The 15,042-nt window shown below is 41.5% G+C and overlaps 1 protein-coding gene across 3 annotated transcripts in view; it reads left to right on the plus strand.

Annotated features, from left to right (window-relative positions):
- The window catches only part of MID1 (midline 1), a 197,368-nt gene that overhangs the window by 151,631 nt on the left and 30,695 nt on the right, over positions 1-15,042 (plus strand). For all 3 annotated transcript variants that reach the window (XM_040266480.1, XM_040266482.1, XM_040266481.1), the window contains one exon: positions 9,925-10,073. In XM_040266480.1, coding sequence (XP_040122414.1) covers positions 9,925-10,073 — 149 coding nt within the window. The remainder of the gene's footprint in view (positions 1-9,924; positions 10,074-15,042) is intronic.

Here is a 15,042-nt window from a genome sequence, read left to right on the forward strand (position 1 = left end):
CCCAAATCATCTCACCCTCTCCCTCTCCCACTGAGTCCAAAAGTCCGCTATACACATCTGTGTCTTTTTTGCTGTCCTGCATACAGGGTCATCATTGCCATCTTTCTAAATTCCATATATATGTGTTAGTATACTGTATTGGTGTTTTTCTTTCTGGCTTACTTCACTCTGTATAATCGGCTCCAGTTTCATCCATCTCATCAGAACTGATTCAAATGTATTCTTTTTAATGGCTGAGAACAACCTAGATGTCCATCAGCAGATGAATGGATAAGAAAGCTGTGGTACATATACACAATGGAGTAAGTTATATTCTTTATGGCCGTCTTATTCAAAATTTATTTCAAAATGTTGGTAACTCTAGAATCACTTTATTCTATTTTTAAAGTAGTCATATTTGTATTGATAGATTTTTGATCCACTTTATCCCATTTCTCTGCCACCCTCAAGACAATCTTGTAAATATTTAAAACTAAAAAAGTTTGTTCACGATCAAATCAGTTCTTGAATTTCTCTTATTAGTGCTCATAACTATAAGGAAATATGTATAATTAAATCCAATTGGCAAGAATTAAGTAGTATATAGAGATTACAAAAGCAAATGTCTATGCTCTTCAGTTTTCTACAAAATTTGAAAGGTACTTCTCGTTGTATAATGTTCTAGACTGCTTTGTCTATGTAGAATGAAAAACATTTATACATGTATGTTGTGATGATGATCATAAATGTTAAAGTCAAATCAAATAGGTCTTGAAGCTGTTCCAGTGAATTATCAAAATAATATAAAATTATTCTCTGACTTGAGATAGTTTGGCATGGACATGTACAGTCTTCTATATTTAAAATGGGTAACCAACAAGGACCTTCTGTACAGCACAGGGAACTCTGCCCAATGTCACATGGCAGCCTGGATGGGAGGGGAGTTTGGGGGAGAATGGATACATGTATACACATGGCTGAGTCCATCCCTTTGCTGTTCACCTGAAATTATCACAACATTGTTGATCGGCTATACTCCTGTACAAAATGAAGTTGTTTTTTTTTTTTAATTATTCCCTGGCCAAGGATGGACTGAGATGTGTTAAACAATTACTTACCCCACATAGAAATTATACTGTCAGTCTGGAATCTGTATTGGATCTGTGTCCTCTTCCATCATCAGGCACCACGTATATATTTCTTAATACCTGACATCTTCCAGGTTCTCAGACACATGAGAGCCTGAAAACAACTGTAATTAATTATTAATATGCATATGGAAGGCAGTTTGTTTGCCCTTACATGGTCATGTGCAGGGATCAGCTCTTAATACACATTACTTCCTTATTGCTACTCAAACAAATTACCACAAACTTAGTGGCTTAACACAACACAGATTTATTATCTGACCTTCAGAAGTCTAAAACCAGTCACAACTAGGCTCCTGTCAATATTTCAGCAGTGCTGTTTCTTTCTGAAGGTGTACAGCAGAATTCATTTCTTTTCTGGCTTATAGGAGCCATCCCCATTCCTTGGCTGGTGGTTTCTTCATCACATCACTCTGAGCATTACTTCCCGCCCAGATCTCTTTTCTCTGGCACAGACTCTCCTGGTTCTCTCTCATCAGGACCCTTATAATTACATTGGGATCACCCAGATAACCCAGGATAATATTCCCCCAGCTCCAGATTCTGAATCTAGTCACATCTGCCAAGACTCCTGTGTAAAGAAACATGTAAGGTCACATTTTTTTTAAACTCCTGGGATTAGGATGTGGGCATCTTTGGGGGCCCTTATTCAGCCTGCAATGACTCCACCACAACCTCCTGGCCAGCAGGTCCTCCTTTCCCTTACTTACCTCCCCAGCATGAGGGTTACTCGCATAAACTAGATCAAAGTAGCGAAAGGGTATCCCCAGTTCCAGCCATGATGATACGTGGGCTTCATGCTCTGGTGTACCCACTCTGCCCTGAATGTGTCTGTGATCTAGAACATAGTAAAAGAGAAAAGCAAAGAGACACATAGCTAGGCCCCAAATGAGATAAGGCTTCTCAGCTCACTGAAAGGGACTGACAAAAGTTTCTTGCCAGCCTCCACCTTGGGTCTGAGCTTTTGGCAAACTTCAGGCCTGGGAGTCTGGAGCAAGTCAGTTGGGTTGGAGCCTGGCTCTGCACTTACTGTTTCTGATGCCTACACAAAATGCGAGAGCCTCAGCAATGCAGAGATAATACAAGATTCCTGCATGAGGACCCCCAAGGATGAGGTGAGGGTGACTAAGACAGACAGGGTAGGCTAAGCAAGCTGAGTGAGGGAGGGACAAAACTTATGAATGACTGAAACCCAAACCACAATTCCAAAGCATATAAAGACATCTTGAATTTCTAAAACACCCCCAACAAAATCAATGAAGACATTTTCTCACCTCAGATGAAAGGAATTTGATGGGAAAATATTTAGATGTTCAAAGAGATCCATAGAGGAATAACTTCTATCTTAGAAGAACAAAAAGTTGTGAAACCACAAAAAGGAAGATAGGAAATAAGAAAAAATAGATATAAAAACAACAAATTAGAAGTTTTGGAGGGGAAAATGTCTACACTGAAGTTGCAAAGAAAACTCAGCTGGAAGGCAATTTTGGAAGCTGAGTTTCAGCCTCCACAGGGGGAGACTCTACGCATAAGAATAGGTAACTTGATCTGTACTTCACACTACATACAAAAATTAAATATACATGGGTCATATACTTAAATGTAAAAACTATGAAGACTCTAGAAGAGAAAACACAGGAGGACATCTTGGTGACCTTGGGTTGGCCCAAGGTTATATGCAATGGCAAAAACATAAAAAATATTTACGAACTAAAGAGATAATTATACATTTTATATTATCAAATGTAAAAACTTCTCAAGGCACTCTTAAGTGAGGGTAAAGACAAACCACACATTAGGAAAAAATACTTATAGATTTATTTAACCAAGTACATGTATCCGGAATATATAACAGATTTTCAAAACTCATGATTAAGGAAATAGATGACCCCTTCACCAAAACAGATAAAAGATTTGGATAGCTACTTTACCACAGAAGGTATCAGGATGGCAAATAAGCACATGAAAAGATGGTCAAAATCATTAAGTCATTAAGGAAATGCAAAGTAAAACCTCACTGAGATACAACTACTTACCTCTTAGGATGGTTGAATTAAAAAGATGGACTATGCCAAGTGCTGGTAAGAATGTGGATTATCTGTAACTCACACATGGTTCTAAGAATGGAAACTGTATTTTAGAAAACTGCTTGACAGTTTCTTCAGTAGTTAAATATACATGTACCCTTCCATCCAGCCATTTTAGGTGTCTACCAAGAAAAATGAAAGCAGATGTTTATATAAAACTTGGACATGAATTTTCATGTTAATATTAAGGGTAGTAGCTTTCCAGGTGGCACTAGTGGTGAAGAATCCACCTGCCAGTGTAGGAGATGGAGGAGATTCCCTTGTTTAAGAAGATTCCCTAGAGAAGGAAACGACAACCCACCCGTTCTTGCCTGGGAAATCCCGTGGACGGAGGAGCCTGGTGAGCTAGTCCATGGGGTTGCAAGAGTCAAACACAACTTAATGACTAAACAACAACAATAGCCCTTGACTGCAAATGACCCAAAGGTTATCAATAGATGAATACAGAAATGATTAGTGACATTTCCATACAACACTATTCAGCAAGGAAGCCCATGTGACAACATGAATCATAAGTGAAAAAAGCCAGACAGAAAATAGTATATACTGCACGTGTATATTCATACAGAATTCCAGAAACAACTCTTTCTAATTAGCTACAGTGGCAGAAAATAAATCAGTGAATGCTTAAGGATGAGTGACAGAGGGGTGGGCAGGATAAATAACAAAGGTGCAGGAAGAGAATTGGGGGTATGATACATACATACATACATACATATATATATATGCTGCTAAGTCACTTCAGTCATGTCCGACTCTGTGGGACCCCATAGACGGCAGCCCACCAGGCTCCCCCGTCCCTGGGATTCTCCAGACAAGAACACTGGAGTGGGTTGCCATTTCCTTCTCCAGTGCATGAAAGGGAAAAGAGAAGGGGAAGTCGCTCAGTCGTGTCCGACTCTTAGCGACCCCTTGGACTGCAACCCACCAGGCTCCTCCGCCCATGGGATTTCCCAGGCAAGAGTACTGGAGTAGGGTGCCATTGCCTTCTCTGATATATATATATATATATATATATATATATATTCATTACCTTGAAAATGGGGACTCTCTCATGGGTTTACACATATTTGAAAACTAATCGGATTTGTACTTGAAATATGTGCAGTTTCTTCTATATTAAGTGTATCTCAGTAAAGCTGTTTTATGACAACTAACTTATAAGTGATCAATGCAAAGAAACAGAGGAAAACAATAGAATGGAAAAAACTAGAGATCTCTTCAAGAAAATTAAAGATACCAAGGGAATATTTCATACAAAGATGGGCACAATAAAGGACAGAAATGATATGGACCTAACAGAAGCAGAAGATATTAAGAAGAGGTGGCAAGAATACAGAGAAGAACTATATTAAAAAGATCTTCATGACTCAGATAAACACGATGGTGTGATCACTCACCTAGAGCCAGACATCCTGGAGTCTGAAGTCAAGTGGGCCTTAGGAAGCATCACTATAAACAAAGCTAGGGGAGGTGATGGAACTCCAGCTGAGCTATTTCAAGTCCTAAAAGATGATGCTGTGAAAGTGCTGCCCTCAATATGCCAGCAAATTTGGAAAACTCAGCAGTGGTCACAGGACTGGAAAAGGTCAGTTTTCATTCCAATCCCAAAGAAAGGCAATGCCAAAGAATGTTCACACTACTGCACAACTGCACTAACCTCACACGCTAGCAAAGTAATACTCAAAATTCTCCAAGCCAGGCTTCAACAGTATGTGAACTGAGAACTTTCAGATGTTCCAGCTGGTTTTAGAAAAGGCAGAGGAACCAGAGATCAAATTGCCAACATCCAATGGATTATAGAAAAAGCAAGAGAATTCCAGAAAAACATCTACTTCTGTTTTATTGACTACACTAAAGCCTTTGACTGTGTGGATCACAACAAACTGAAAAATTCTTACAGAGATGGGAATACCAGGTTTTTCCAGTAATCATGTATGCATGTGAAAGCTGGACCAAGAAGGCCGAGCACCGAAGAACAGATGCTTTTGAACTGTGGTGTTGGAGAAGACTCTTGAGAGTCCCATGGACAGCAAGATCAAAGCAGTCAATCCTAAAGGAAATAAGTCCTGAATATTCATTGGAAGGACTGATGCTAAAGCTCCAATACTTTGGCCACCTGATACGAAGAACTGACTCATTGGAAAAGACCTTGATGCTGGGAAAGATTGAGGTCAGGAGGAGGAGGGGTGACAGAGGATGAGATGGTTGGATGGCATCACTCATGACTCGATGGACATGAGTTTGAGCAAGCTCTGGGAGTTGGTGATGGACAGGGAGGCCTGGTGTGCTGCAGTCCATGGGGTTGCAAAGAGTTGGTCACAACTGAGTGACTGAACTGAACTTGTGTATTGTATACCATGGAACAGTCTTCAGAAATTAAAAGAACTGGGGGTGATACATGTTTATATGGATGAGTCACAGAAAGAGAAGAAAGGTTTATAATGATTCATAGAGAATAAGAAATATCCAGTTTGATGAACTACAAAAAATTGCATACACTATTGAGGCAAATATACATTAGCATGCTTGGGAGTCATCAGAAGTGTGTTTTCCTCTAGAGAGAGACATGAATGGAATTAGGGAGGGACGTTCAAGGGCTTCAATGTCGTCAATAATATTTTACTGCCTTCTGAAAAATCCTATGCTAATATGATGAAAACACTGACATTTGCTAACGCTGGTGCTATGTATGGCAACATTGGTCATATGACTTGAAAAACTGTACTTTTGACGTGTATCCCTTCTTAAAAATGCATGTTTGCCCAGGGACGTGATCTCAGAAAAAAGATAAGGGCCCAGTTCAGCTTTTCATTGAGTTACTACCTTGGCACATGACCAAGGACTAGTTCATCCCTAAGCTGAGAATTCACAGTGACTAAGTCCCTGGCCAGGGAATTGAGTGTCAGAGAGACGTTTTAAAGAAAAGAAAAACATGCATGGCAACTCCCTGCCCAGCATCTCCAAGTATGGGCTTGGGGCCCAGTGAGGGTGTCCAGCATGGTAACTGGGAAGTCTGAAGACATGCAATCCAGAGAGGCACTCAGACTAGCACTTAGAAGTGAGGAGCTGAAGGCAGAATCATGGAGCCCACAAAGGTTAATCTGACTCACCTCTTGACTTTGCCTCTGTATTTAGTGCCAGTCATAATGCCCTAGACCCAGAGAAAACAAACTCACTGCATATCCTCCAACCACGGGGGCGGCGGTGGGGGGGCAGTGCGTGGGAAGGGCTGGGGAAAGCTGCCAATCAGTGATGCTGTTACCCATTAGCACAGACTGGTAATTCCTTCCCTCAGACCATTGCACCTTCTTTGAAATAATAGCTCAACAGCCTTTCTACTTTTACTGACTAAAGAGTCTCAAGCTCTGAGACTCCCCAAGAAAGAGCTGGCTTATTTCTTCAGCAGTGGGGGATAAATTTCACATCCACACATCAACACATGAAAAGCTGACAGCAGACTCCAGGTTAAGCAAACGATGTACTTATGTTCAGACACATATCTGAGAAAGCTGCAGCTAAAAACAAAAGGGGGTCCCTTCTCATCACTACTTTTAGGTGCTCTGAGTCTCCAGAATTGCTGGTAATTACCCTGGAGTCCATGTCAGGGCTTTTGTATAGACTTATAAAAATGCTCAGTACAGTCATTGTCAGTTAAGATACTTCTGTTAATTGAGGATCAATGGTTTGGACCAAACAATTTTGGGGTGAGAACCCTATGTAGATAATAAAAGCTCTTAAAATATAAAGAAAAATAAAGGGCCACTTTTAAAAGCATTTGTAAGGTAAAATAAACAGCAAGTAAATTGATATAAATAGGCCTATGTCCCCAGTAAAAGGAGATTCCAACAAAGAAAGTATTTCCATGATGACTGTGGAAGTAAATTCCACAAATTAAAACATTCAGCCACACTTCCCCAAGGAAAAAAGAACACTGCCAACTTGGAAAAAAAATTAAGTAATATATTTTAAAAGGTGTTTTCTAATGAAGGCATTCATATTTTGCTAAATACTCAGTGTCTGATCCTGAAGTGTGGTACCATGTAGGACAGTGCTTCATATCAGTTCAGTCGCTCAGTCGTGTCCAACTCTTTGCGACCCCCTGAATCGCATGCTTCATATAATGTGATCCAAATCATGGCCATCTGATTAGAGTCATTTAGGTCAGCAAACTTTGTAAAGGACCAGGTATAATAAATATTTTCGGTTGTGACCTATAGGCTCTGACATTACTGCTCACCACTGCCCAATGGTATAGTGTGAAAGCAGCCATAAATGATTCATAAACACATGCATGTGGCCCTGTGCCAATAAAACTTTATTTACACAAACAGGTTTTGTGCTGGATATGGTCCCTAAACCATAGTTTGTGAACTAACTTAGGAAAGTGGTTTTCTTTTCTTTTTTCTTTCTTTTTTACTGAAACCCACAGTAAGAAATACATCAAATCCAGCACTGACACACGGACACATAGAGAAGTAAGTTTTATGAAACCCAACTTACCCTTTCTACAAGGAATGCACTCTGCTACTGTCTTTTCTCCTCTCCTCTTTCATTTAGTTTTTTTAAATGCTAATCCCATCCATTCTGGTGATTCATCACCTGCAGATCAAAAAACATTATTGCTTGTTAAAAGGCAGATTCCCACAGCCCGCCAATTACAGCTCCTCACCTAGGATTTCGAAATGTTGGCCCAGACATTTACAGGTTTTCTTTAAGAGATCCCCAACTGATTCTTGTGCACACCAGGCTTATAAAGCTCCAGTCTGGTCTATCAGATGGAATTCTACACAGAAGTAAAATTAAAATTAAACCAAGTTGTCTTCTGTAAAACATTTGTATATTTTCTAAGGCGGCTCTCATTTTGGCTTGAATTCAACTTATGCATGATTTAGGACTTTTTTCCATTTCTTCTTATGTCACTTTGAATTTCCAACATCATGATAGAATTTTGTGTTTTTTTTTTTTTAAAAAAGAAAGTGCAGGTCAAGCATTTTTCCATTTGTAATCTGTGTGATCACTAAATGTATACTGAAAGGACATGAAGTTCTTCAGAAGGAATACTTGGACCTTATTTGTTTTGTTGCTGTTAGAATTATACTAAATACCTTCAGTTCTGCCATGTAACTTGTGATTAAGTATTCCTTCCTCTGACAATTTCTTCTGGATGTGTTCCAACATCTTGAATTGGACTCGATGCCTTTCTGAGCTTTACCTCTGGATATAATGCTGTTAGAAGCTAAATTCTATTTGGTATACGATAAGTGTCATTTTATTCAACTAACAAACAGTTAATCGGCAGTGATGGTCACTGTAATTATATATAATGTGGTAAATCTTGTACCGGGCTTAAGATAAAATACTCTATGCCCCAGAGTTTTGACACTTCATTTCTCTAACCCTTGACTTTCAAGAATCTCACTCTTGCCTGCAATCTTGTGGCTGCCGCCTCGCAGTTCAGCATGCATTTCCTTTGTCTGCTCTGGTACAACAGAGCTGAAATTGGACAGTCCTCAGAGGCCTCGAGTTCTGACATCTCCTTCCTTCCTTTACTTCGATTAGACTTGCACGGGGATGATAATGATGACTTGGAGAAAGGAGGAATTTCTTGGAGTTAGCAGGAATTCTGGAGGGAACCCGAGCCAGCCTTGTCTGCAAGACAGATGAACTGGCCTCCTCCCTACCCTTTCACCCCAGGCTGTTTTCCATTCCGGACTGATCAGAAAGCCAGCCAAGACCTGTCCCAGGCTGTGTAGACTTGAGCAGGGGGGGTGGGGGTGGGGCGGCGCACACAGGGGTGTACTGCTGTCCCAATTAGCACTCTCATTTTCCCCTGGCTTCTGGCCAGAGGGCTTCATCTCCCAGAACACTGCAAACACCAGAGCGACCGGTCAAGTGGGTTACCATGGACTTATCACAGCCTGCCCCGAGGTGATGGTCAGTTATGTTTGAGGGTCGTTTTCAAGCAAGACGGAATCAGAAGTTGGAATGGAGGTTGGAACCAAATGAGCATTTTTATCCAGACTGGGAACTGCTTATCAAAATAGTTTTAGTTATCAAGCATGCACAAAGTGCCTGGAAATGACGTTCCCGGTGAGGGGAAATGGCCCAGCTGTGCTTTTTTTGGCTTTCTCTCATCTGTGGAACAGGAAAAATATTAATCAATGGAAAAAATGCTCCCTTTCTGTTAATTTAACACATGAGTTTGCAGTAGTGTGGGAAATAGTACTATCTAATGTGTTTACATCACCATTTTATTACATGGATGGCAAAGAACTTTTGATTTGACTTAAGCCACACATTTTGCACCTACAATGTTTTATTTTCTCATTGGCTGAAAAAATACGATAGAGAAAGTTCCAGGGTTCCCTGTGATCTTACAGTCATTGTGTTAGAATAGCTGAGGGAAGAGGCCCAGTGACCCTCTAACTCACACTGGGCAACACCTTTTTTCCCCATCAACAGGGAAGCAATTCGCAATTCAGGGCTTCCTCCTGAAACAAATTAGTGACACTTCTCCAAGAAGATAAAGAATAGCTCAGACAAGAGTACCATGACTGGGGTTCACAGCTTTCTCTGCCTCCCTTTTGAACTTCTGGTGAAGGATGACTTGCACACAACCAAACTCGCACACTGCGAGAGTCTAGCACAATGCATTTTCACTAAGCAAGCCAACCCGGGTAACCATCTCTGTGCCTCTTTTGTTCCAGGTGATGAGGCTTCGCAAACTGGCTCAGCAGATTGCAAACTGCAAACAGTGCATCGAGCGGTCAGCGTCACTCATCTCTCAAGCAGAACACTCTCTGAAGGAGAATGATCACGCGCGTTTCCTACAGACCGCTAAGAATATCACTGAGAGGTGAGTGCAGGGGCTGCTGGGAAATTCTCAGTGCCTGGGCTCCCATGTCTGGACTGCGATTGGTTGGCCTTGCCCTGCCTTGCTTTTGTTTGCATTTTCAAGGCTGGGTACCAGAGAGAATAGAGGCTTTGAGTTGCTTTGTTCCCGCTCAAAATGCTTCCCTTTGACCTGTCAAAGCCTTTTCAGTATCAGCCGGGAGTTCAAGGCCTTTGAAACAAAAGCCTGCCAGTTAGAAAGAATAAAATCTGCCTTCTTTTACTGGGGAAGAAAGCTTATGATGGCACAAAACTGCATTTACTGTGACTCTCAGACCTGATCTTATCATATACTTGATAACAAAGAATCAAAATGAACACCAAAACATAAAAGGGAATCTTTTCTTCCATCTCAAGGCTTATCTAGTTTTAAAAACCACCCAGGTGTTGTTCTCTGTGAGTGCTATTTTTTTTGGTTGAGAAGCTTTGCCTCTCCTCAAAGGTCAAGACCAACTCATGTGGGAGAGAGAAGACCCAACTGTCAACTTCATACCTCCTTCTTTGAAAATCTTCTTTATTCTATGGTGGGGGACATAAACATTACATGATTTGAAGGGACAGCTCAGCAGCGAAACTGGCAGGGGTCACTGTGCCTTCAGTGCACATACTTGATAGGCATAAAATTACTCACCTTCACTGATGCAAACACATATAGCAATTCTTGGGGAGCCCAAGAAAAGCACCTCATGCCCCTAAATGCATGACATCTCCAGCCAATGCCATTGACATTGACTTTTCATTCAGTGGAATTTTCAGAGTCAACCCACCTTTATCCAAAGCAATAATTGAAGCCTATCCCTGGAAGACCCCAGATAGCTCCTTCTTCCTGATCTTTATCCAGCAGCAGAGCTCTGCAAACTCTGCTTATAAAGGACCAGAGTAAATATGTTCAGCTATGAAGGTTATCTAGTCCCCATGACAACTACTCAACTCAGCCATGATAGGTCTCCAGCAGCCTAGTATAGATGCAAATGAACGGGCAACGGTGTGTTCCAATGAGACTACTGGCAAAAACAGGTGGTAGGTCAGATCTGGCCCTTGGCCAGGGCTTCCCAGGTGGTGCTTAATGGTAAAGAACCTGCCTACCAATGCAGGAAACGTGGGTTTGATCGCTGGGTTGGGAAGATCCCCTGGAGGAGGGCATGGCAACTCACTCCAGTATTCTTGCCTGGAAAATCCCATGGACAGAGGAACCTGGTGGACTACATTACATGGGGTTGCAGAGAGCTGGACACAACTGAAGTGACTTAGCACATACACCGGATTTTGCCAGCCCTTGGCCTAGGGCAAAAAAAATACTTACCATCTTCTGACCTAAATTTCTTCAGGGAAAGAGAAAGAAAACTACAGCTTATTGAGTGTTTGCTTATATTGCACACTGTGCTGATGCTCAAAATACCACACAGAGGTGGGCAGTGGTATTTCTGCTTCCAGTATCCCTTCAATGGGAGGAGGGTATAGTCTTTTTATGTCTCTAGTCTAGTATCCAGCCGGTTCCTTTGTGTTCTTTCTTCTGTTTGAGATTTCCTCTGTGACTTGTTAGATACTTATCTCTGCCAATGAACGTGGATAACAGCTGGTTATCATCCCTTTTATATCCTTAAAATGATCTCCTCCCTCCTCCAAAGGCAGCCAGCTTCTTTCCTCAGGACTCCTCAGTTCCAAATGTTTAATTGTCTCCATTGCTCTCATCTGGACTGCCTCCAGGTGCCTGAAATATTCATGCTAAAGTTAAAAAAACTGCAAATAGCTAATACTCCAGTGTACCCAGGACAGTCAAGTAGACAGCATTTACACTTACATCATGGTTTCCAACTAGGATCCACTAGTACTTTTCTCCGGCTATAAATTGTGCAATGTCCAGATGAAATGGCTAGTATGAGTTGCATTTCTCAGCACTTCTTAAAAATCTGAGCCAGTCTAACATGGATAAATTCTCACCTAGCAGGAGAGGGAACATGGCCCCATAACAGTTAAGACAGAATGTTCTGGAAGAAGATCTGCATTTGAAGTCTAACACAAGAGCATGGATGCCCACATGGCATCTCCCTTTGACCCAGCAGGTCATACCTGGACCCATTCAACTTTACCTCTCACAGGCCCATCTCATCAAGCATAGAATTGTGACCCACTACTCTTTCCACAAATGAATTTTATCATATATAGGGTTCGCCAGAAAGTTCCTGTGGCTTATTCCATAACAGCTTATGGAAACACCCAGATGAACTTATTGACCAATCCAATACTCTATTCTCAAGCCTCACTACTACATAATTTTTGGTGTGATTGTATGTGCACTTTGCTAACATGATGTTAAATTAGCAAAACTCTTCACTAAATCCATAAGAAACTTGGCATACCACTTATGAAAAGTTTAAACTTCCATCAAGTTTGAATGCGTACTACCTGTAAAAATTTGCTAGGAGCCCTTGTCGCTCTGTTTCTTCATCCCATCTCTGTCTCTATTTGTCAATCCTCTTGGTCACTTCTTGAGCCCTTTGCCATTTCCAGCCACCAGAATGTGGTAAAAAGGTGATGACCTTGACCTTGTAATTTGGAAACCTGGGTTCAAATCCTAGCACTGTCGCCTTTTAACTGTGATTCTTTGGGTTTGTCCAAGAGCTATTTTTGACTCAGTCAACTGGGCTCCTAATAGCTACCTCTATCCACAGTTGTGATAACATTGCTAGCCACTCCTATAAACACGTCTGTGGTGTTGTAGATACTCCATAATGTTCCTTGGATTTGTATTTTCATATTACTTAACATTCTTCTCTAAAACATGACTTCACAGCTCTGTTCCTGTCTGTCTGCCTTGGGCTTTGGCACCTGTGTACTTGTAAACCATCTTTACTCTTCTAGTCAAGGGTGGAATAGCCACAGGAAACTTAATACTGCAGGCCTTCATCAAGTTAGAATTGGATGCAATTTTTCTGCATCCATACGTCACTTAAAATCCATATGTTTGCCTACAAGCTGAATCAGATTGCATAAAGATTTTTCAATTCAGAAACATAAAAAAAAAAAAACCCAAGAAGGGAGAGAGCCTCAAGTTTTACATTGTAAGAGATGCATGTGCTTTAGAATCAAGCCCTTGGCTCTATGCTAATTGCTCAGGAGTAATGCCGACTCACTGAAAAGGACCCTGATGCTGGCAAAGATTGAGGGCAGGAGGAGAAGGGGGCGGCAGAGGATGAGATGGTTAGATGGTATCATCAACTCAATAGACGAGAGTTTGCTCTGAAGGACAGGGAAGCCTGGAGTGCTGCAGTCCAGGGGGTTGCAGTGAGTCGGACATGACTGAGCCACTGAACAGCAGCAGCAGCGACAGCTGGAATTTGGGGCTGCTCCCTGATGCTTACAGTTTCCTCATGTGCTCCCAGTGGGCAAGACCCCCAGTCATCTTGTTTTCACCATGAAGACCCCAGGACATAGCTAGCTACCTGATCTGTATGAATGCATGAAGACATCTATAAAACAGGGCGATTATTCATCCCTACCTAATACAGTTCCTATAGGGATAAAATGAAATAATTTAACAAAGATACTAACTGAGATCCTATCTCGAGGTAAATGTGCAACAAATGCTAATTTCTCTCCTTCCCACTCACTAAATGGATCCAAATGGATTGTATAATGGACTATATACTCAAGCCTTGCTAATATATCATTCTTGGAGTGGTTTTTTGTACACTTTTCTAAAATAATGTTAAATAAGCAAAATTCTTTACTCAATCTAGAAAGTTGGTCTACTACTTATAAGACATAAAATTAAAATCGCATTTGAAAGGGAAAGTGAAGTCGCTCAGTCGTGTCTGACTCTTAACAACCCCATAGACTGCAGCCCACCAGGCTCCTCTGTCCATGGGATTTTCCAGGCAAGAGTACTGGAGTGGGGTGCCATTGCCTTCTCCATAAATTGTAAATTAGAGACCAAGATACTCCTGTTCTACCAGCACCCAGTAAACCAGCAAGAAGCAAAAGCTCAGTAAAGCACTTCACAGGCCAATAGCCCTGATTACTCAACAGCTGACAGTATCTTTCACTATGGAATCTCTTCATCAAAGGGTATGTATCTCCCAGAAAAAGGAAAAAGAGAAATGTTGAGTTAGTTTACCATGCAATAAAAGGTCATACAATGATTTTTAAAGCTATCTTGAATAACATAATGACATAACATGAAAATACACAAAATAGGTACCAAAATGAGGTGTGAAATAATAGGCATTGAGCAGCAAATTATCTGTATCAAGGGGCTTCCCTGGTGGCTCAGCGGTAAAGAATATGCCTGCAGTGCAGGAGACGCAGGTGCCATGGGTTCGATCCCTGGGTAGAGAAGATCCCCTTGAGAAGGGAATGGCCACCCACTCCATTATTCTTGCCTGGAGAATCCCATGGACAGAGAAGCCAGGCTGACTTCGGTCCCTAGGAGGGACTTAGAGTCTATCAGATGAAGTTTTTGTCCCACACCGCCATAGGCAATTCAAGGATCCAAGCAACTTCTCCAGAATACAAAGCTGAGAATGCCAGTCATCTACCGGAAAGATGTCATTTCATCATAAGAATCAGAGTGCATCTGATGAGTGATTTTTGAAATGTGTTCTACTGGGTGTTAATTGGTGTGAAAACAACAAGGCTCCAGATTTGGGAAATCCTGAGTTGATGAAAGCAAGCCGCATTTTGTTACTATGAGACCTCACCAGGTTTTCCCATGGTGATGTGCATAATAGCCCACCAACCTGAGAGGGACGCATTTCAGTTCCATTGTCAGGGGTCAGGAATGTGGGCAATATTAAGGGAGCAGAGTAGAGAATCTTCCCCTGGCATTGACTTTGGCAGAAATGTTGTAAGCACTGTAGCTCTAGACATGTATTCCTTCCACAACAGTGGCCCCAAGTGGCTGCTAGCAACTGAGTGTCATGGAGATTAGGGGC

Source organism: Oryx dammah, unplaced genomic scaffold, assembly GCF_014754425.2.
Source record: "Oryx dammah isolate SB20612 unplaced genomic scaffold, SCBI_Odam_1.1 HiC_scaffold_23, whole genome shotgun sequence".
Lineage (NCBI taxonomy): Eukaryota > Metazoa > Chordata > Mammalia > Artiodactyla > Bovidae > Oryx > Oryx dammah.